The 24,268-nt window shown below is 35.0% G+C and overlaps 1 protein-coding gene across 4 annotated transcripts in view; it reads left to right on the top strand.

Annotated features, from left to right (window-relative positions):
* Positions 1–14,900: 14,900 nt before the first annotated feature.
* LOC113235189 (teneurin-m) overlaps positions 14,901–24,268 on the top strand; it is a 504,828-nt gene continuing 495,460 nt past the window's right edge. For 3 of the 4 annotated variants that reach the window (XM_026470803.1, XM_026470802.1, XM_026470801.1), the window contains exon 1: positions 14,902–15,114. In XM_026470803.1, the coding sequence (XP_026326588.1) occupies positions 15,081–15,114 (34 nt within the window). In that variant the 5' untranslated portion in view covers positions 14,902–15,080. Of the gene's footprint in view, positions 15,115–24,268 lie in introns of all 4 variants that reach the window. The other variant, XM_026470804.1, reaches the window with a different exon arrangement.

Genomic DNA, 24,268 nt, shown 5'->3' with positions numbered 1-24,268 from the left:
ACGAGGTGGTGGAGGTGTGTTCTTCTCTTCTTTTTTGGTCTCCACTCAAGCACGCGTCTGTGGTCTTGTCTACGGCACATAATAATATGGTCTGTCCACTTCCACCTTGGCTATGTGGATCAGATTAATTATTTTTTCTTTTTTTTTTTATTTCTTCTCCACATTTCAGTGTTCCTGAATTGATATCGAAAAAATTAAGCGATAACTTGGTCTATAGCTCTTTGGATCCCTACGTGGAATTCTAGAAACACAACACGAAAGCCGTACAAGCCAGTCGCACTCGTATTGTTGACACTAAATACTCGATTGGACAAGATGGCCGATTATCGATTCTATGATGTAACAATATCTGTGGATAAAGAATCGATTTAAGTAAGCCCAGCTGTCGCATTACTTTTATTTTCTTTATAATTGTGTGAACATCTAAATAAAGATGGTGTCAAAGGCAAACTCAAATAATCATTTGAACTTTAAACAGTCTGATTTTAAAAGTAACTAAATTGAAGTAGATACCGCGTAATGAAAGCGACAATAAAGGGTACTACATGTAGATATGACGTATTTATAAAGTTTTTGACAATATTATGTCCTTGTTCACATTATATAACTTTTATTAGCATAACAACAAAACTGACAGACAGACAAAATAACCCGATCGATCATCGCATCCCTATAGACGTTGTCATCCCCATACATACATCTGTACCTACACCGAGGGACCCTCTATTGCTCGAAATTAAGTTATTGTTGAGTTTATTGCACTAATGCGTTGGGGTTAACTGGTCACAGACTAATTGAAGTCGTGTGACAACTTATTGAGAAACTATCAACGATATATACAATGACACTAGTTACCAGGGGCCTTACCATGAACTCTTATTACACTTTAATATAGGTTCGTAATGACAAAAAAGCGGAATGGTGATATACACTTCATGTAGCGCTGTCTCACAACGATACGTTTTAGGTCCTAAACGGAATCGTAATAAGAGTTCATGGTAAGGCCCCAGGTCACAAACTAGAGCCACAGAACACCCAGACTAAATCCAATTTAGAAAAAAATATCCATCGGGTATCGAACCTGGGGCCTCCACATCCAGTGCCTACAATGTAAACCATTACGCCACCAAGGGTGTCTTAAATTCATTAAAATAGTCTTAATATTTATTTTAGTTATGTTAGAAAAAAACTTACTGTTTTTTTTTCAAGAGAATACTTAAGTGAATAAATAACAAAGAAAATATTTTGTTTTGATAATTTTTTTATTGGAAAGCGTCAACAATAACAACTCACTGTATATACAATAATTATCTACTCAAAATCACCAGACTGTAATCAATTTAGAAAAGTTAATTTTTCAGAGCAAACTTCTGGCCATCGAGCTTGCCCAACAGTAAAACCTAGTGAACAATTCATAAATTTATGCTTTCTCTTACAACTGAATGATTCCACGAAAATTTCAGTACAAATTAATGTACTGATAATTTTGTTACTCTGTGTTCAAGCCATGTGATGCTTTTGACGCGTGCGTTCAAATTTAACACGGATTCCCTGTCGAATATTTTACAAGATTATACCAGCATTTAGTGCCTTTAGCTGTGTAATTGTTAAACTATATAAATGTAATGTAAATGCAATTTAATAAATGTTCTATATCAGTCTAATGCAGTACAAATCGCATACGAAACTAAATGCTGTCGTAAATCAAAATTGGGGAATTGAGAACAACAACAATCGACTATAGTGAAAAAATAGGGTGGTTTGCATTAATATTAGACATAACTGGTCGAAGACTGTACCACCACAGTCAACCGTGACCACGGGACCTGTAAAGGGCCAGAAACGTCGGTTTGTTTGAAAAAACATATATACGCGATTTAAATCAGGAAAAATAGTTTCAATTCCTATGTGTAACAATCGCAAAAACCTAAGAACTCGAACAATAATCGATTTCTAAAGAAAAATACGAATGAAACCCATATATATCACGCAGTTATTACTATGATGTTGTAACTCAAAATATGTGAAATCCAAGAATATACTACGAACGTAATGTTTGATTCTCTACACAAAACCGTCGTTAGAAAATTGTAAGTAATAATTAAAAGATAATATATACTTAACTCAACATGTATGGAGCGTACAAGCGTACGTAAAGGTAGTAGACGTGGATACGAGGATAGCCAAGCTTCAACCAAGTGGAGGTGGGCGGGGCACTTGGCTAGAAGGGACGATGGAAGATGGACGAAAGCCGTTACTGAACGGTTGCCAAGAGATGCAAAAAGACCAACAGGCAGACCACCCGCCCGATGGAATCATGACATCAAGGCCATAGTTAGGAACCATTAGACAGGTCTCTCAAGGAACCGGAAAGAATGGCGCAATTGAGAGATGGTCCTATGCTCAACTGTCGGTACAAACTGGTTGAAATGAATGAAAATGATAACTGAACACGTGATAAACTTTTTGTGAGCTAGTTCTAGACAGTCATTCAGAAATATGAAATTATATTATGCCTTTTATTTAAAAACATACTTGGCAAGTAGGAAATTGATGAGATGTCTGTAACAAACTTTCACCTATACATTGACTTACAATTATATGGACGTCGGGCCCGCGCTAAAAAGTGTCCGAACTTATAGGGCGTTAAAATCGTATACAGAGCGTCATGCACGCTTTAGTCTTCGTTTGTTCGACTGACAGCGAAGCAACCAAAATTAGACAGTACTGCGATGACATTACAATTTAAATTCAACGTTTTAGCTTTTTCATATTCCTTTACATGTCACTACGTTTAAATAGGTTGACTTGAGACATTTTTTTTCGTGGTTTTTGTATTAGACCCGTCGTCCATTTATTTGTAAGTCAATGAACCTATACTTAAATTTTAATAATCATTCAGAGGAAGTGAGTCATTGGTTTATCGATTCTGAAAAAGTACACTTTTTGAGTTAATACTCTATAATATTAACAGTGCGATTTATTCTATTTTATAAATGGAGAACTAAGTAATATGTATAAATAACAATAATCGCACTATTCGCATTCAGCATTTACAACATTTTCAATCATGAATTCTGTATTCTACAATTTTGAGTTCCGATAATTTGGTTTCATATGTGGAAAGTTCTACATTGTAAGGTAAATAATTAATTTTTGCCAAAACTTTAAGTAACGCTCCGTCATCAGGAAATTTCTAGACTGTTGACATAATCACGATTAAAACAGGTACCATTATTCGTATGGTACATAGTTTATTTCACTTTTGAACAAATCAGGATATCATTTTAGTAACACATCAGCGTCAATACACTTTTAAAATAAATAATATTTTTTTTATAATACCAAGTGACGGGATGAACAAGTCATGGGCCTGGTAGCAAGTGACACGCCTGTCCATAACAGTTGCCGTGTCACTCCAAAGCTTTAAAACGCAAAGATCGGAGAGGCACTGCCGCTGCGCCCGTCACCCTGAGACATAAGTTGACAAGTCCCATGTACCTGTAATTTCACCAGCACCCAGACCTTTCAAAACCGGAAAGCAGTTATGCTGACATTACTGCTTGGCGGCAGAAATAGGTAAGGCAGTTCTTCCCTGGATAAACTCTTTCACAAAGAGATCTACTGTTACTAAAATAAGTTGCGTCCGTGTAAAAAGTTCTGACTAACCCTTGCACCGCGGCTGCCATTGTTGCCATTTTTAAACAAGAATACAAGAATACAAGATATTTATTCTCTGAAAAATGTAGTTTACAATGGTGTTATAGTATATTATTATTAGATCGTACATTTGACCAAAACTTGGCATGCGAATATTTTACACAATTCTTATTTCAATCACGCACAGTGGTTAAATTTTACATTTTATGTTATCTATTAAAAAATCATTTATATTGTAGTAGCATTGTGTAACTAACAAATTATGTAATTTTATTTTAAATTGCCTACAATTTAGTTCTTTAACTGCATCTGGTATTTTATTAAATAATTTAGGTGCCAATATAAACATCGTTCTATTGTAAAATTCCAAGGTGGGGCGTTGTTATGGCCGTATTTCTATTTTGTTCCTTGTTTTCCTGGGATGTCTGGTTTTCACTATATTAAAGTGGCCTGGATTTTGTTTTATATAAACACAGGCCTCGTAAACAATCGTCATCATCAACCGATTTATACGTTCTACTGCTGTGCACGGGTCTCTTATACTACACGACGCCAGCCCAATGTGGGTTGGGGAGTTCACTCGTTTTCCGATGTTTATGAACCTTCTTCGCCATGCAGGTTTCATTGTGATATATTTCTTCACCGGAGAGCTCATGGTCAAAGCCACTGCCTCTGCTTGATAGGCGATATGGCTACCAAATATTAAACGATCGTATTCGACCAAAATCCTTAAGTTTTTTCTGTAATATATAATCTCGAAGTTACATTGTGATATCCCTAAAGGAGCCTCCAAATGAGGCCTGGAGTATTGTTCTGGGTAGAGTCTCGAATTTCAATTCATTGCTCTGGTAATCGTAGTACAGGGTATTTGCTGGCTTGAGACCAGATCATTAGTAAGTTGTATACCACATTTTTTCCTCTTCAGTGTCGTGTGCCATGTTTAACTAACTAAAAAAATTACTTCATGTTTTTTATTAATGATTGGCTTGTCCAGAACTAGCTCAGAAAATGCTTATCTCATTTATAACCGCCTTCAAAAAATGGAGGACGTTCTCAACTCGACTCTGTTTTTTTTTGTATCTTTGTTACGCGATATCTCCGACAATTGTGAACCGATTTTGATGGTTCTTTTTTCTTGCAGAGGGTACCTCAGTATTGCTTCCAATTATTACGGTTTCGCGCACTTTCTGGTAACCGATTTCAATAAAACTTGGTAAATCGATGTAATTCTACGAACTAAAAAGTTAGAATTATTTAATACACTGTTTAATAAGTGATTTATGTCTCAAAAGTTTCTATTTTACCGAGACTAAGTACATCAGTCCCGAGACTAAAATGCCAAGACATTGTCGAAAATTCGAGAACTTTCCAATTCCCAGAATGAAAGCCCTAGTATTGTGTACGTAACTGATGCTAACATATTAAAAAGGACCTCAAAATATCGAATGAATATTATGTAGTCTAATCAAATTATACACGCGAGATCTGTAGGGCTCAGAATAAAGTTATTGTCGAGTTTACTGCGCTAATGCAATGGGGTTAGCTGTGCTCATGTGTGACGACGCAATGTGGTTCTATTTGATACCATTTGGTTAATGTCTGTTTAACTTTATAGTTCTTTTGTTCCAACCGATTTCGTTTGAATTATAACATATGAATGGATGAACGAAATTCCTTTTTATTGCATGACAAAAGTTGTAATTATACAAAAAAAAAGTCATAAGAATACGGTAATATTAACATTAGTCGTCAATTGAGAGGTTGTTGGTTCGAATTCCAGTGACAGCATGTACCTAGGACTTTCATTTCTAAGTTATGTCAAAGAAGGTTTACAGCCACTGGAAAACGTGTGAAGTTTTTATCCTTATTTTTAGTAGCAATAGACTTAATTTTGAAAGAATTCGTCCAGGGAAGTACGGCCTTACCTATTTCTGCCGCCAAGCAGTAATGTGAGCATTACTGCGTTCCAATCTTGAAGCGTAAGGGTACTGGTTGACGTGATAAAATATACTGCAGAGGAGACCCGTGCCCAGCAGTGGGACTTACAGAGGGTTGTTACTGACGGAAGCTATTGAAAGGGGTCTTTGTCAAAACGTTGATTTGAAAATTTCTCAATAAATTTTCTCATATCGCAGCTTTTCAAAAATAGTGGCTTAAACCAAAATTGTTCATTCTTCTGTTTTATTACACAAATACACACAGAATAAGCTAAATTTTATTGTGAAAAAGACACTGAGCTTTTTACTGTTTAAAACAATCACGTGAGAATTTGAGCCTGTATACAATTCGTCTGCATAGTATTTTAGATATCCTGATTTTTAAACCATGTTTCTGATGATTTTGTGATAGGTCACTATTCTAGAAAGCCATCGAATATACATTTTTAATGTAACCAATATGATTTGCAAATCGAAACTTTAAAACTCCTCAGCGTACGCAAATATAATAATAGCGCGAAAGATCGATAGCGATCGCCACGCCTGAATGTGCTAGACCCTTTGTGATCCAACGCGGCGTTACGCTAGATTTAGCTGCAAATTGTGATAAATATCTACGCATTGTACAGCAAATTAGTGTTGGATGTTCTCGATCAATCGTCGCCGTCATCGATAGTTGGTTACACGTTACCATCGAGTATATAACCGGAAATAAAGACGAAATGTTACTTAAGATGTTTGAAATAAGCTAGCCCGAGTTCGAAACAATTGACGGATGTCGTCAATGGGTGTCGTCAATTGTGTCACTTCAAATCGATCAATTAACTTGAACTTTGCTATAATGGATGAAAATTACAAAATTACTTATTTAATATTTAATTACCGATGAAATTTGATTCCGTTTGTTTTGTAATTCGATGTTTTGCTGTTTTTCCCATACCACCGAATAGAACAGCACGGCATTGTTAGAGATGTTATCTTTAATACAATAAATACAGAATATTTTTGAAATATACGGATATGTACACACAGGTCAGTTGTTTATTCACACATGTTTATACACAGGCGCTTCTTTATTTCAGTACAAACTAGAGTTGATATTTATAAGTGGTGTATCACTGACGGGTTACCAGGAATGTATAGCCCTTATTTTGTCTCTATTCTGTTTATATAATCGACGCATATTACAAAATGTGTTTGACATTTGTATACTAATTTCTTAACAATTAATAATGGATTTTGACTAATTAATTTTCCAAATTTGTAGTACTGAGAATCTAATCCCCCTCAACCAGCGCCCATAATGCAAGCTATTGGAATACCGAAGTCGGTTTAAATTCCTAAACGTGGTCTAATATTTATTTTAGTTACGTAACACTAAAAACTACATATTTATTCAAAAAAGTACTTACGTACATAAATCGCACCCCTATTGGAAGAATGGCATAAGTGGAGTTACGTCAAAAATGTTTATTACTCCATTAGATGCAGAAAAATATAACCCACATCCTCTCCAATTCTTGTAACTCTATCGACAATATTAGTCATAGAGTTGCAGGAATTGGAGAGAATGTTGATTATATTTTTCTGTATCTATTTAACTTAACTCCATTTATGCCAATTTTCTATGAGGGTTGCGTAAATATATTTTTTTTTCTTTTTAAATATTTACAATTCCAAAATTTGAACAATAGCAAATTTTTCATGTTTTCGAACTCTCGTGCTTAGCACGATGCAGTTCGGTATTATTTTTTACTTTCTTCATTTTGTGATTATTTTAATTTATATCTAAACTACAAAATTGAACCTTATTACAATCATAAATTCACAAGAGTATTTGGGAGAAATCGATAAAGATCAATCTATATTGTGACAACACTACAAAATACCACACTATTGCGATCTGTCGTCCATATGATGTATTGTCGCTATTGAACGTAGAGGGACAATTTGGGTCATTACCTACAAGTAACAATGCTGGGAATTCTTTGTGAAGGGTAAAAAGTATTGTTAAACTGAACATAATTGGATTTGATGGCTTATTTTAAACGTGGGTTTGCTTTTCTACATATCAAACATTACTTAACCAATTATACAAGTAGGAGTAATTATTTCAAATGGACATATTAAGAACTTTGACTGAAATTATTCAATTTATTATTTTAGTGAGCTGTAGAGTCCGAAAAAGAAAATTGTAATTATTTTTTTACATATCGATCCTGGAACTAACATACATTTGGAAAATATTGCATGAGAGCCATTTTGAGCATTTTTTAAGAAAAGCAAAATTTGAAAAAAAAAAACAGAATTTTATTTGTTATATCGTCATCTTAAAGTAAATACCTCTTATGTGATTTCTACGTAATTTTTCAGGACGAAGATAAAAATATAGTGTAAAGTGTAGTAAACGCAATAATCTTTGTAGTTAGCATTTTAATTACTTAAATTATACCTCTTTCACGTACTATATTACTTTAATAATTGATTAGAACAACAAGTTTATAAGTTATTCTATATGTTTTAGTTTTACCTCTAAGTCGACGATATGGAAAATCTGTAACTTTCTACTTTTCCACGTAACAAAAGAAATTAAAGTTACGATTTTTTTTATCTTAAAAAGTAACTTTAAATCTCTGTCCTGTAATATTTCCCGAATGCACGTTAAGACGTTATTATTAAGAATATTTACATGTCATAAAATAAAACACAACGATAACAAATATGCTTAATTATATACATATGCTTAATTCTTACCGTATCGATGGCATAAACTATAATGCATGCCATCATGGTGAAAACATTTGCCAGTCGACACAGGGTACTCGATTATTGCACAAAGACACGCCACGTACAGGTACGTCAAAAGAAAATATAGAAGATATTCGATATTTCAATGTCCAAGGCAAAGGTAGGAACGTCATCGAAAGCCGCACTTTGGGGCATCACACACAGGAGGACAGCAAAAGTATCTAAGTATATTGGCGGAGGTATCTACTAGCCGCTTGGTCACTGTAGTCTTCAACGAGGCAAACTGAAGGCTTCTTAGCAAGCAGTTCAGGCTTTACACCGCAAAATGCACCAAGCCCTAGTACTAGCTGACGTTAGTGTATTTGACTCTTTAGCGGTTCTGCTCTGCTTGGACACAGGTGCCTACATCTTCGGTCGCTTTCTAACCAAACAAATATCACCAGAAAAACTCTTTCTGATTCGATTCTTACTTAATTGTTTTATTAAATTTTTTTGTGAAATTACTCCACTAGTTTGTTATTTTATTAATACAAAGACCTTTATATTAATACAAAGAACACTTAGAAAAAATTTCTTCAATCCGGCCGGATTCGTACCGACGTCTTCTAGCGTATTTTCAACGGCACGGTTTGCTCGAAGACGTCGGTTCGAATCCGGCTGTATAAAAGAAATTGTATATTCTTACTTATTCAAACGTCATTCAGTAGTAGAAGTAGCAGTAGAAAGAGAAACTCTCCTTGTGAAAGAGTTGGTCCAGGGAAATACTGGTTTGCCAATTTTGTCCTCAAAGTGACAGATGCAGTAGCTATTTAAAGATCTGAGTAGCACTGCAACTGCTACACACAGGTGTGTCGCTTAACACCAGGTACACGAATTGTTCATCCCGTCTCTTGATATAATAAAAAAAATTCAGTCATTTTGTACTGTATATATAATTTTATATTTCTCAATAAGTGAGATCAATCACGCTTGTCTCCTATTAACCATGAGCTTCCACTTGCTACGTTCCTGAGTCGATCAAAATCTACGTCCAAGATTTCCACCTGTATTCGCTAAGGGATTCTTTTTTCTGTCTTCATTAATATATATTTTATACCACAACGCTCTCTGTTCAGCATTATTTAGAAGAACACCGCACATTTTGTATACAGCTCTTAGTTCTACGTCTATTTTAAAACACAAAGAAACATCTCCAAAATCCTAACCAAGCGGAAACTATCACCCCTTCTCCTAATATTACGTCTTTCACTTAAGAATCCTAATGTTGCAGTACTAATGAGCGAACACTATGTCCGCTATTTGTTTTAATTAACCTCCGTGGAATTTATAACGATGATTGCGTATTCCAAACATGTTGATGGGAACTGTGCTTCTGAATGCACAAACCAAATTCTTGTTTCATTCAAAGAAATATAAAGACGAAATTTAACAATGCGGTGAAGACACACGCATGGTGGATTTTAGAAGAAGAGCTGTATTTTATTATTTAATAATAGTGTCGTGACGTCCATTTTTGGACATGTTCTTTTTTGTATGTATGTTACGCGATATCTCCGGAATTTTTAAAACGATTTTGATGATTCTTCTTTTGTCGGATAGAGGATAGTGGTCCCATTTAAACTTAAGGAAAATATTCTACCTCTAAGGGTGGCAAACTAGGGGATGAATGTCTTTTGAAGTAGGTTTCTTTAGTACTCTGTACTGAGATTTTTGTTTTTTTTTTTTTACAAAATTAGGTTTCTTTTGTTAGGGAGGTTTGTATTAATGTTAGACATAAACGGTTGATAACTTTATATCTCAGTCACCATGGGACCTGTAAAGGGCCCGAAACTTTAATTTGTTTGAAGGAACAAACAAAGATCTGAAAAGTCATTTCCAATGTGTAACAATCGCGAAAACCTAAGAACAAGTGCTGTAGTTACTTACTTTTGGTTTAGAGCGACATATGTGCTGTTGTCTAATTTATTTATTTAGATTTATTTGTTGTACTGTCTAAACTCAAGTACAATACACACCTCCAAGGAGACAGTAACCGTTAGCAGCAAGCGTGTAACTTAAACTTAAACAAGTTTCCTAAACCTTCTTCGGTATGTTGAGATCTTATCATAGCAACCTTCTTGTTCGATTCATTACAAATTCCAAGCATCAAATAACCACTAACAAAATGTAAGTATAAAAAAACGCAATAACAGACGAGACGGGAATATTAATTACGAAGAAACAGTTACTCTCATACCGCACGAGCCAATGAGCCAACCCGTTTCCATTCTTGACAGATCGTAAATCAATATCAATCGCGAAACCACTCCGGACAAAATCAATGAGTCAGTCGAGTAAAAAATCTAACTAAAATCCTTTAGCGACTGACGTATAGATAACTCAACATAGTTACTTTTGCAGCTGGAAAAATTTTTGGTACTTTTAAAAAAAATATTAATAGCGGTGGAGCTCTTTGTGTTACGGGATTACTCCGCCTGTGAACCGATTTTTATTTTTATTTTTTTATTGGAAACTCATGGTCAGACTTGTCGGTTACCAACAGACGCACAACTTGTTCATCCCGTCGCTTGATATCATAAAATAAAGAAAAAAGTTGGAAGTATTTTTTTATTAATTTCAGGTTATTTAGAAGAAACACTTCTTCTATTCAGTTTCTAAACATTGACATCAAAACACACGTAATATAAAAGTTGTCTAGATAGTAATTTATCTGTTTACAAAGGATAAACATTATACTACTTGACTATGACGAATAACGCCACAAAAGAAAAAAAGATTTAAGAAATTACAAAACCATAGATTATTTGCATAAACAAAGACATTATAAGTATATTTCTTTCAAAGTTTTTACAGTAAATTTCAACTTTGTAACAATCATCTGTCTATCCATTCTAACAGTAAATACAACTTGGCAACAAAGCAAGGGTGGTTCAGAAAGACCACCAAAATAGCGTTTTAAGAAACGCATTAACTTTTTGTTTTCACTATCTGTGTCCCTTTTTAGTGCTCCACATTTTTCTTGTAATGGGGATTGTTCGTTGTTTTTACAACTAATTTTGTCAGTGTGGTCTCTGTCAGTTTCTTTTAATTAACAGATCATTTTATATGTCATCGATAGACGAAAAACTTCGTTAGTGACGATTTATTAGGATTTTTTTTAAAGTTGAACCGTATCTAATGATTTATTCACCCTACACAATTAATAATAAAAAATACTGTAGTTGACACGCGATTCAATAATATAAACATGTCAAATTGGTCCATGCCTTTGCTAAGTATCCCTCACCGATATTATGCCATAGCACGTAACAAATAGTCCAGAGCACACAAAAAAATAACATTTACACACACTCACACCTGAGCAAAACCGATGCAACATATCGATGGCCTAGCACACTTGTACTAACTACGCTTTTGGAAATTTTACAGTAGAGCAATTTGAAAGTTTGACTTCGAATTCCAGATACAACTTGCTATTTATTATATTGGATTTAAAACTGATGATTGATTTTTAGCATTTAGAAAAGAATGTAACTATTACGTAGTAATATCGGGTTCTTAGGTTTTCACGATTGTTGCACAAAGGAAGTGAAACTATTTTGCCGGATTTAAATCGCGTACATTTGTTTTTTTAAACAAACCGACGTATCGGGCCCTTTGCAGGTCTCATGGTCACAGTTGACTTACGTATCATTACGTAGCAATTTACTTTGCAACTCAATGGCTACACTAAACTTGCAAAATTATCAGTGAATCAAAGCCCATGCACTTAGTACATTTGAATAGTACATTTGATAGAGATGTGTAGCGCTTACTACTTTTGGTAATTTAAATTGTCCAATAGTATGCAATTATCCCTCGCAGCACTCGTGTACTAAAATCACTTACCGTTGTGTACAAATTTTGACCAATATCCTCAGCATAATGGGAGTTTAGTATCTCCATGTGCTAGCAACTGCATGATTTTTTCTGGAAATAAAATCAGTTAATTTAGAAACGTAGGCAGTAATTCCCTAAAAAATTAACAACACTTCAATTATACTGGAATTCTGTTTTGAGCTCAGTTAGATTATTAGGTGTGCCTTTTTTTACAAGAAAGAGACAACATATTGGAGTTTTGTTGAATGGGGACGGTACAGAGTGACATTTATTGCATTTGTCATGTTTACATGACATTGTCTAACTTCCTTATTTCAGCGTAAAAAATTATCTATTAATTTTATTCGCAGAATTTTTAAACCTCTCACCTGAAAAGATGTCATTTTGTAGATGTGGCGTTTTACGCCTAGGGTGGGAATAGAATACAATTTTAAAAAACGAATATGGACGCCAGCATCAGCAAACTACACATTGACAGATCTTGTCCCGTTGCCCTAGAGGCGATATTCAAACAAAAAAGTATACTTTGATGTGCAGTTGTCTGTACAATATAACACATTTAAGCTTTAAGAAGAAATTTCAGAATTATTCTATATGTTTAAAGTGTAGGTAAATAACAATTACTTTTGTAATTCTATATACCTATATTTTTAATATATCTTTGATCGTTCCTGGATTTAAAAGGAAAACATTATTTTTTCTACGTCTTTTATTTTTATTTTATTTATTTAGGACAACCAACAAGTCATACACTTCATACATACTATTCTGATTATACAATTCAAACGGAATAATGCTAAAGTGTTGACTCAAAGGTTGCCATCGCATGCAACAGTCAAACACAGTTAATTATTTATATTAATAACAGTTATTCACACTAATAATTTATGTAACATGTAATGATAAACATTACAAATAGAAAGAAAGTAAGATGTTAACAAACACGTCTTACTTAAATTCGGTTAACATATGGATGTAATGTACAAATAAAGAAATAAAAACAAACTCTTGATTGTTTTATCTGATAAGCAGCGATTGCGAGTTACAATAGTTATCAAGTTCTTTATTCTATCCTTTGTCCTAAAATATTTTTATCCTAATCTATTTCGGCCGCCAAGCAGTAATGTTAGCATTACTACGTTTCGGTTTTGGTTCTGATGAAATTACAGGCACAAGAGTCTTTGTAACTTAAGTCGCAGGGTCAGGAGCGCAGTGGCGGTGCCCCTCAGGTCCTTGCGGTTTAAAGCTATGAGTGGCACTGCAACTGTTATGGACAGACGTGTCGCTTACCACCAGATGCACGACTTGTACGTCCCGTCAATTGATATCATAAAAAAAGTCATTGTTGTGCCTAATTTTCACTGTTTTTGCTATTTAAAATATCCAAGCTCTGATAAAGTTCAACGGAGATAATCTATGTCACGGTAGCTCTGGTGTCAATTCAGAGTAAAGTCCAATTGGGATTTACAATTCACTTAGTGCAAATTCCATTAAATTTCATTATTATAGTCCAGTCACTTTCGTGCCTCCAAAATAACACTTTTTTGGGTAATGCTGTGCCTACCATTAATTTAAATGAAGGCATTGTACTTGTCAATTGTTTATATGTATTTGTATATATTCATATAAGTAACCATTTTGTGCAAAACGTCTATTCATTACCATTTAAGAACCAGTTAAGTATCCGTTAATAGCATTACTCATCATTCAATGAATTACAGACATAATCTTTAATTTAAAAGTGTCGTTAGCTCTATTATTGTCCTTTACTGTTAACATTAACGTTACGATTGATCAAAGTTAAAAATAGAAATATACTCCCGGACACATATTACGAGCCACCTCGCATTTTTGTCGCAAAGGGTAAAAATAGTGCTATCATCGGAGTTTTCCCCTGGTTTTGGAAATCCAAATTCCCAACAAGGACTTATGGAAAAGACGTTTAGTATACTAGTTTCAAAATTGCATAATAGTTTTTAATTAATCAAACATTGTTTAAGCTTAGCGCACTTAGCACTGAAAATGCGTGGTGACTCGAATTATTTGTCCGGAAGTGTATACATATTTACTTAAGAGCATTAAGAATGTATGTACGATTGGGCGTTAATTGTCCATAATATTACGCAATGAACCCGAACTCTGTTCAATGTTCAAGACAATCTAAGATCGCCGTTAATATGAATTCTAGTATCTTTCTTTACTTAATTACCAACAACGCGAAAGGATTAAATCATCCATTCGCCAACATTTACCAAAATATAACAATGTTATAAAGCTTTGATGAATCACATTAAAACTTCATCCCGCGCTCTTCACCGGAAACACACGAGCGGAACAACCATATCGGTAACTCTAAAACAAACACAACTTACCTCGCCACTTAACTCTAACATCGATATGAAAAAAAAACAACAACAACAAACGCGCACTTGAAGTGTTATTCGCATGTTATTATTAGCTGCAGTGCATATAAACAAGGCTACAGCAAAACATCGCCCCCGGCCGTATCGATGCGTCGACGGGCTGTACTTTTAAAAAGCTAACCCGTCCTGCAAGAAAGGGACGGACGGCGAGCACGTGGGAAGTGGATTCCGAACGCACGCACCCCCTCCCGCCGCTCCCGACCCCGCACCTCTCGCTCCTGCAACGCCGCGCACACTCCAGTCGCGCGCCGACCGCCGAACCGGCAACACGTCTCTCCAACCCCTATCAGTGTTACCTCAGCACCCGCCCTGACGTTGTGCAGTGACCGAAGTGGGAACGTATACGCTGTGATTTGTTTTGAGTGTGACGTCTAGTGCAACTTGTGAACGCAAAGAAAAATTGTGTTTCAGTGATGAGGTTGTTCGCTACGTTATGAATGGTCTGGATCGGTGCTTCTTCGATCAACGTAAGTGTTGTTTTGGTGGCTGTAAGGACTGAATTGTGCGGAAATGGTAAATTGCCTCGTTCGCATTGCGGTTAGTGGAGGCTTAATTCGCGTGTAATGGTACGCGGCTGCGGCGTTTCAATATTTTCAGCGGTTTGTGGGGGTAGCGTTTGTCGCGTTAATTATTTTTGGGGTTTACGTTTCTTGGTTCCAATTAGACGTTTTTGGTACTTTGAAGGGGAATAGACGTCTCATAAAATCTCATTTCATTGGTATCATATTAAAAATGTTCTTTGCTCGGAGTTTGTAACAAGACACAATTCCTGACTAAAATATTTAAATACTTAACCGTTTATAGGTTCCAAAGAACATAATATCTTGATATTATATAAGTATTTGGACTACATCATAATAGTGATAGCTGCCAATGTGTTACATTGATATTCTTGAGAAGTTCCTTTTAAGGGCAATGGGATCTTCGCACGGGATAGAAACTCATTTTGGGAGGAATAAAAAATGATTGGAGTTAAGTTTATTACATCATACTCATGGATGAGAGACATTATAGTGAACTCAAAGTTTGGCAAACGATCTTAGGAACATGGAAATGTTGAATCTTTAGGAACACAAATATGCGTAATATATGACTTTATTCTGACTCCAAAAATTATAATGGATAAATGAAAATCAAATATGCAGTGAAGGATAGAACATTAAAAAAGCAATAATTTAAAGATAGAAATAAGGTTGGATTAATTATAAAATACATTATCGTGGCGTAAAAAGTTAAATATTCAGACGTAAGTCTAACACAAAACGTAGACGTGAGTCTAAAACAAGGTTAAGCAACCTTACACTGGAGCAAGCAGTGAAATGTCGGATTGAAAATAAAAGTAACAATAAAATACAAAGTTAAAAAAGGAAACAACAAGTTATGCGACAACAACAAACAATAACAAGTGACCAAAACAAAACGACAAATAAAAAAGCTATCCGATACAAAAGTCTAACAAATCTCGATGTCGGAAACACAATCGCGTCGGTCCAATCCACAATAATAGCGCAAGTCAGTGAACCTGACAGTTTGAGAATTTCATATAAATATTATGTAACGTCTTATTGGAGAAAAGAACGGCTAAGTGCATTATTTGTGAAATGTTATTAAATTGATTGTCATTTGGACAAACGGTGAGAAGGCAGAAAAGTAAAACAAGGAATTCTCGTAATTACACGGTTAAAGTAGCAATAGGTGTCGTTCGATTGGTAAAGAAACAATTCAACTAATGACCATAAGAGTAAACTCTTAAGCGTTGTTTAAAAAGTTTGTAATTACTGAAATTTACAAAACTCTACATACTAAATGCATACTAGAGAAATTTCTAGTGCTATAATAATCCTCATGTAATAAACGAAATTGTAGATATATTAAACTTGTTGGATACTTTAAGTGTTCTAATCAATTTTGATGCATTTACAAAAACTGTATAAAACAGACACTATCCAAATAAAAAACGGAAACCAGTGCGTAACAAAACAAACATAAACTTCTGTTGACGATTTTGGTACAACTAACTGTTCGAGATAAGCACACTAATGAACGGTCGCAGTAAACAGCTTTATTTTGTTAAGATAACTACCAGTTAACAGGGAAAGGAATGGTGCGGTTAAATAAATTGATGATGATTTGTTCAATTAGAACTGGAAAAGGCCAGCGACTTGAATGGTACACCAAGTTGATTTGTTGTAGATTCATTCAACTTGATGGGTACTTGAAAAGTTCAAAAGAATTATAATCCATTTACAAGAGCTGTCTTTTGTAAGAAGTCTACTATCAAAAAACCCAAAGATAACTATATTTAATATAAACAAGTAAGCAAAAATTGATAAAGAAATAAACACATTAGTAAATGAGAAAGCAAGCATTAAGTCAGTGGAATTTTGTCCTCAATTTTCGACGAATTACCTTAGTACTGAATAAAATCCTTTATAGAAAACAAATATACTTTATTCACTGGCCCGAACATTCCTCGATATTTAAGTATATAAAGCATAAAATTGACGATATAAATTATGAACACTCCGCTCTGAAAGACCCGAACGATTCAGAACAAAATTCAAAAGTCGTAAAACAAATATTAACACTTCTTTTATTGGACCATATTTCATAACACAACGAGAAGTGGTCAGTACACACTGCAGTTAAAAGTGTCAAACAAGTTTTTTGTTGAAAAAAGGCTGGTATTTGGAGCATTGATATCGATAGCCAATAAAGAGTCTACAAATCACACCTTAGTCGTCCCAACATCTTCGTGTTAAACAAACATAAATCACCAAATAGTGCTGGCAAATAATAAAAAGAAATATTTAAATAGTCCAACCGCATGAGACCACCCGCGCGATCGGAGCGATTCCATCCTCGGCACGCACGACCCTATTATACTATCAAAAGATACAAGGACCCGTTTATATTCAGTTTTTACGTAATTTACATTACGTCCATTCTCAAGTTGTTTTCGTTTTGTGAAGTCACTCTGAACGCGTTTTGTTCAGAACCATCCTGACGAGAAAACAGTCTCATGCGGCTTTTGTTGTCGTAATTCCATCCTGTTTTGAATGGATCTATCTTTATCGATTACATTGTCTGCTACTGGGTAATAGGTTTTTTATATATTAAAGTTTTTGTTAATTTCGTATGCTTATCTCGAAATAACAATAGCTATATTCGTTTTTTGGGAACAATGCAAGGATTTCTTGTGTGATATCTATTCTTGTCTCTTTTGTAAATATCAGGGTGGCATGTTTGACTTGCTGAGTGACTGCAACAGACCTGTTTAGAATCTTAACTATTTCCCCTTAGTTTCCGGTTAATTTAACTCGAGGTCGACACATGCATCCAAACACAAACTCAAAAGACGGAACTCCCACGTGAGTTGAACAAACATTGAACCTTCCCAGAAACACAATGTCATCTACAAAAACTGTCCCTTTATTATCCTCTATTATCTTTGCTCGAAATATTTCCAAAACATAATTACCAAACTTGATATTACATTAAATTACATTTGTAATTAAGGGTTTTCGATACTCGATAGACAGAAAAAACCTCTTAGATGGCGTTATGGCCAATAAAAGAGTTATGGTTAGGTAAACGATCAAAGTGAAACGGTATAAAAAACAAAATACTTTCGCTCATTGTTTGATGCGTTAACCGTCGTAAAGCTACAACAAATTGGTTTTAAAGGACTGGGGTAGACTTATACCTTTTTTGTGCAGTTTATTGCGATACTCTAGCGATTGTAGGGTATAAATTCTGTGGACTGTCACTTTTAGCAGGCTGGAAGCCAGTTTTGGATTGATGACCATATATTGCACTACAGGCTTTTGTAAGTCTGCAAGCGAATGCGCTTTCACGTATTATTATTTTCTTCATTCCATTGTGAGCTGGCTAATTAAATTTCATTGCTTCTACGTATTGTTTTAATATCGTGTTCCATTTCATCATAATTAAAAAACGAAATAATTAACAAATTTGAGTCTAGATTGAGACGGACAAATTGAAATCTATTATGATTTTCATTATTAACATAATAATGTTGCTGATAGATTTTGTTTCTCCTGCTAAATTTAATATAAGTTATTCTAATACGGCTTTTTTGTTCAGTTCGCGTATTTTGTTTCTCGAAATATAAATTTTGATTACCAAAAGTTCAAAACTTCTGACAAGCGTCTCTAAAAGCCCCGACGTGACCTAAAATTGTAGGTTATCAACTGTAACATTCCAAATTAAATTATTGTTCACAGAATTTTAATAAAAGAACATTGAAAAAATAAAAAGAATTTGAACGGAAACTTAGGGGAAGGTCGACCTTCGTCTATATACCTGAACCAGATAGAGAATGTTCTTAAAAAAAGGTTAGGAGAAAAGTAACAAAACTAAACAGGCGTGTATGAAACGACTGATGCGAGCGAAGGAAGCGAAAGACATACGTCAGAAGCTCAGCGGGTGGACAGCTCATAGTTTCCGCCGACCTGGGAGACAGGCGTAGTGTTTGTATACGCATATATCTGTATATATGCGTGTATGAAAAACTAACGGAGTTAGAAATTTAACGGAGTTCAAAAAAAGGAGGAAGTTTGATGGTTCTTTTTTTGTTGGAAAGAGTACCTCAGTATTGGTCCCATTTAAATTTAAAAAATATTTTCGACCTTTAAAGGTGGCGAACTAGGAGATGAATCCGGTTTCAACCACTTTCCGGTAACCGATTTCAATAAAACTTGGTAAATAGATGTAATTTTACGAACTTGTGATGTTGATTTTTTTTAACAAAAGTTATGTTCTTTTTTCTTTACTGTCAATAGTGTAAATGGCTTAAATCATTATCTATGTGTTTATTTCATAGATAAACAAGTTACACTTAAAATAATTATGTTCATAAAGCAGACACTCCCGAAAAGAATTAGTAAGTGACTCTACGGATTGCTTTGTAAAGAAACATTTGTTCACATTTTTTTAAGTGACGGAACGAACAAGTCGTGCGCCTGTTGGTAAACGACGCGGCAGTACAGTTGCAGTGCCACTCAAAGTATTAAATCGTAAAGAGTAGAGGGCCATTGTCAAGTTGATAATTCCTGTCTGTAATTTCACCAAAAAAGTGTATCATAAAAAAATCCTCTCAGAATGAGAATGAAAACAACAATGACGTTAATTCTAATAATAATCTCAGTACAGAGTACTAAAAAAACCGACCTCAAAAGTACGTGGAATTACGTTGGCTAAGTTTTATTGAAATATCCCCTTGTTCGCCGCTATACAGGACTTGGCACTGGAGATAATAAAAATCGGTTCTCTCTACTCAAAGTTTTGAAAGAAAAACGCCTTAATTGGAGAAATAGCAAAATCAACCATTAAAGTAATTACTTCTAAATTAAAATTTAGGCGCTATTTATAAAAATGAATCTTCATGCGTGATTAGCCACCCTTAGAGGTGGATTTTCAAAATGAAATGCGACCACTATGGAAGTACTCCGTTTCCAACAAAGAAGAATCATGAAAATCGGTTCACAAATACCGGAGTTATCGAGCACCATACATACAAAAAAAAGAAAGAACATACAGTCGAATTGAGAACCTGCTCCTTTTTTGAAGTCGGTTAAAAATGTTGACCTATTTTTTTAACGTTTTCCCCAATATATATTATCTTGATATATACATATACATTCATATAATCTTATGATAAATAACCGCATATAGTTAAGTCAAGTGACTATATACTTGTACGGTTATTTGTCGTTTACGATATAATAAAAAAAAACTCACATTACATTCTATACCATTCTGCCTTCGAAAGAATTAAGGCACATGTAGCAAATTTTAAATTTGTAGATTTGTTTACATACTTATTAGGTTTTTCTGATAAAAATAATAGTTATAATGTTATGTTATAAATACATACCACATGTTTTATGTAGAAACTTTCATTATATTTTAATCAGCCGTTTATAAAAATGCCTTAATTTTCTCTTTTAAGCTAGTAGAAAAAAAAATTGTAACTGCATATAAAGGGCAGAGCTAATTCAAATACGACTTTTAATACTTGACTCATGAATAGAACTAAAGGATACAATTCAGGTTCAGTTGTGCTTTTTATGTTATTATACTGTAATTAAGCTACATAATAAGGGTACAATTCCGCACATTACTAAGTAAAATCCTTTGATATTAGCTTTTATAACATAATATGAACGTCAAATATGACTTTTCATAGTGAAAAATCTGTTTACTGCAGTCACTTTTAAGCTTGCCTTGCGAGTAAATTTAAAAATAATTATTTAGATATAAAAAAATAGACTGGCCTTTATTTCCTGATCCCGAATATGTAGGTTTGTAGGTAAGGGCGCGTTTCCATTATGTCGTCTCGTTTTATGTATCGTTCCTGCCTGATCCCATATCACGGCTATCTGTCGTGACTGTGTCGTGGACGTTTGTTCTATTGTTGAACGATTGTCGCGTGTAGCTGTTCCCATTAGATCGTGACGACAATTTATCGGTACACGGCAGCCGCCTTGTCGTTTACACGACAGAATGTTGTCACATTTTTATCGTAACGTTTTATTTATCGTCTGTCGTTCTAGCTCTTCCCATTGTCACGACAGTCTATCGTTGTAAGGTCAAAAAAGGCGTGAATGATAGTTAATCGTCTTGTACTATATGTGAACTACTTCATTTAAATGTTCTTTTACTAGCAATAGCTCCTTGTGAAAGAGTTCGTCTAGTGACTTACTGCCACTTCACCTATTTCTGCCGCCAAGCAGTAATGTCAGCATTGCTGTGTTCCGGTTTTGAAGGGTAAGGGTCAACTTATGTCTCAGGGTGACGGGCGCAGGTCGGAGGACAACCGACTCGCCCCTCCGTTGGCGCGGGAGCCCTGGCGTAAGCTAGGGCGGCCGGGCGGCGTCGTGGTGAATGTTCACTGATCCCACGGCGCCGACTCAACCGGCGAGAGGGAAACCCGGGGGGGTTTTAGTGGGGTAGGCCCTCCAGTCTGGAGGGAGAGTCCCCACATAACCCCTGAGTCTCCCTGGACTCAGGGGTATCCATAAAGATTTCCCCCCCATCAAAAACAAAAGGGTGACGGGCGCAGTGGCAGTGCCCCTCAAATCTTTGCGATTTAAAGCTCTGAGTGGCACTGCAACTGTTATGGACAGGCGTATAGCTTACCATCAGTTCGAGTCGTGCCTTGTTTTTTTTTAATTATAAAAAAAACACGACACTTTAAACTGTACGACTATCTGTCGTCACGACATAATGGGAACACGCCCTAGCTTAATTTTGATAAAAATGTTAGTTATGCCCTTTTTCGTTCAGAAGGCAGTATTATCAGTCACTTCTACACAACCTATCGTTTCATATCTTATAATAATAGCTATCCGAGCAGCATTAGTATCAATTAACTGTCGTTTTCACTAATGAAGAAGTTCCAAGTATCTATTGTATTTAATTTAGTAACGTTGCCAAGTCTTTGGGAATAATTTAATCCACGTAATTACCACAGTACGAGCCTATGTTACGCTAATAACTTGTAATTATGAGCCTAGTTATTATTAAATGCTGGAGTTTGGCTCAATGTGGGTGGCACGGATTCAAATGATATTGTATGCTTGTATCGTAATGTCTGTTAATTATTTTGTTTCAAATTTAATGTTAAACATTTGTAATGCGACATTATATGCATACACCAGCTTCATTTAATTATTCAATCTACTAATTCGCTCATTTGGCGTAATAAAGCTATATCTGCAAAATTACAACTTTTCAGGTTTAAAGATTCCATGCACTAAGTTATTCGACAACTTTTTTTTATATTTAAATACGAGATTTATAAAATTTCACACATGGCACAGTTAATACAATAGTATATTAACTCAAAAAGTGTATTTTTTTTGCAAAATCGATGAAAATGTATTTACACACTTCCCGTGAAAGATTATTACAATTTATATGTACTTTATTCCGAATATATTTAAAAATAAAAGGGAAAAATAACTTCACAATTTTGAATAACGACTGTCTTGTCCAGAACTAGCTCACAAAATGTTTGTCTCATTTATAACGGACTTCAAAAAGATGCATGTTCTCAATTGGACTTTATCTTTTTTTGTATGCATGTTACGCGATAGCCCTTAAATTGGTAAATCGGTTTTAATCCTTTTTTGTTGGAAATTTAAATTAACTTTTGTATTGTTGGTTTAAGTTAAATTTGAAGAATTTTTTTCATTTTGGAGTTCAGTTTGCGCGCTTTCCGGTAACTGGTTTCAATAAAGGTTGGTAAATAAATCTAATTCCACGAACTTAGATAGTAGATATCTTTTCATTGCTTCTTACAATATTCTACGGTATACACTGTTTTCATGACGTGCGGAGTGTCAAATTTTATGTTCAGAAATGGTATAATTTCACATATTTTGAGTTACAACACATATGGCTTACGGAACAGAGGTCCACCACACTTATGGACACGAAATCATGTACATGTAATAAGTGCGAAAAAAATGTTGTACGTTTCACATAAGTGGCTTTATTATTATTTTTTATAAGACACTAAGTGACGGGACGAACAAATCGTAGGCCTGGCGGTAAGCGTCACGCCTGTCCCTAACAGTTGCAATGCCACTCAGAGCTTTAAATTACAAAGGTCTCACTGCTACTGCGCCCGTCACTCCGAGACAAAAGTTGACAAGTCTCATGTGCTTGTAATTTCACCAGCAGCCTTACTCTTAGAACCCTGTAATGCTCACGTTACGGCTTGGTGGCAGAAATAAGTAAGGCGGCAGTACTTCTCTTGACAAGCTCTTTCACAAGGAATGAAATGACAACAGGGTAAAGTTTAAATTATATGAACAATCCAGAATTTGTCATTGACTTACAAATAAATGGATACAAAAACCACGAAAAAAATGTCCCAAGTCAACCTATTTAAACTTAGTGACATGTAAAGGAATATGAAAAACCTAAAACGTTGAATTGAAATTGTAATGTCATCGCAGTACTGTCTAATTTTGCTTGCTTCGCTGTCAGTCGAACAAACGAAGACTAGAGCATGAATGACGCTCTGTATACGATTTTAACTATAAGTTCGGACACTTTTTAGCGCGGACCCGACGTCCATATAATTTAGTAGTAAGTCAATGGAATTTGTTATTTCTTTTTAAATTTGAATCTACAACCAATCAATATCAAGATTTTATAGTATATCAAATTAGGAATGTGTGAGTTTTGGTTCTGGTAGTAGTCGAGGCTTTTAACACTTCCATTCTTTTTCTTCGGTTTTTATAATCATAATTCAGTTACTTTGCAATTGTGTGCAGGTTACATATTACTTCACGATGTGTCCCTTTACCGTTCATGGTAAATTTAAAATTAAGTGTTTGCGTTGTTTGCGTATTCGACAAACACAGCAAATACCAAACTCACGTTACCGCGTTATTCTCGAGTGCGGAAGACAGAATCCTTCATTTAAAAAGTACTACGTCACGGACCGTCATTTCTATTTTTATAAAGTTTACCTTATTGTACAGATTACGGACGTCGTTCAATAACAATGTTAATAGGGCTAGCACGACAGGGCTCGACTAGCGCGAGAGCGACTTATAGTGCGAGATTCTGGTTTTCTCACAT

Source organism: Hyposmocoma kahamanoa, unplaced genomic scaffold (assembly GCF_003589595.1).
Source record: "Hyposmocoma kahamanoa isolate Upper Pololo Valley unplaced genomic scaffold, ASM358959v1 87, whole genome shotgun sequence".
Taxonomy (NCBI): domain Eukaryota; kingdom Metazoa; phylum Arthropoda; class Insecta; order Lepidoptera; family Cosmopterigidae; genus Hyposmocoma; species Hyposmocoma kahamanoa.
The sequence above is the reverse complement of the archived record's forward strand: the minus strand, read 5'-3'. Positions and strand labels throughout refer to the sequence as shown.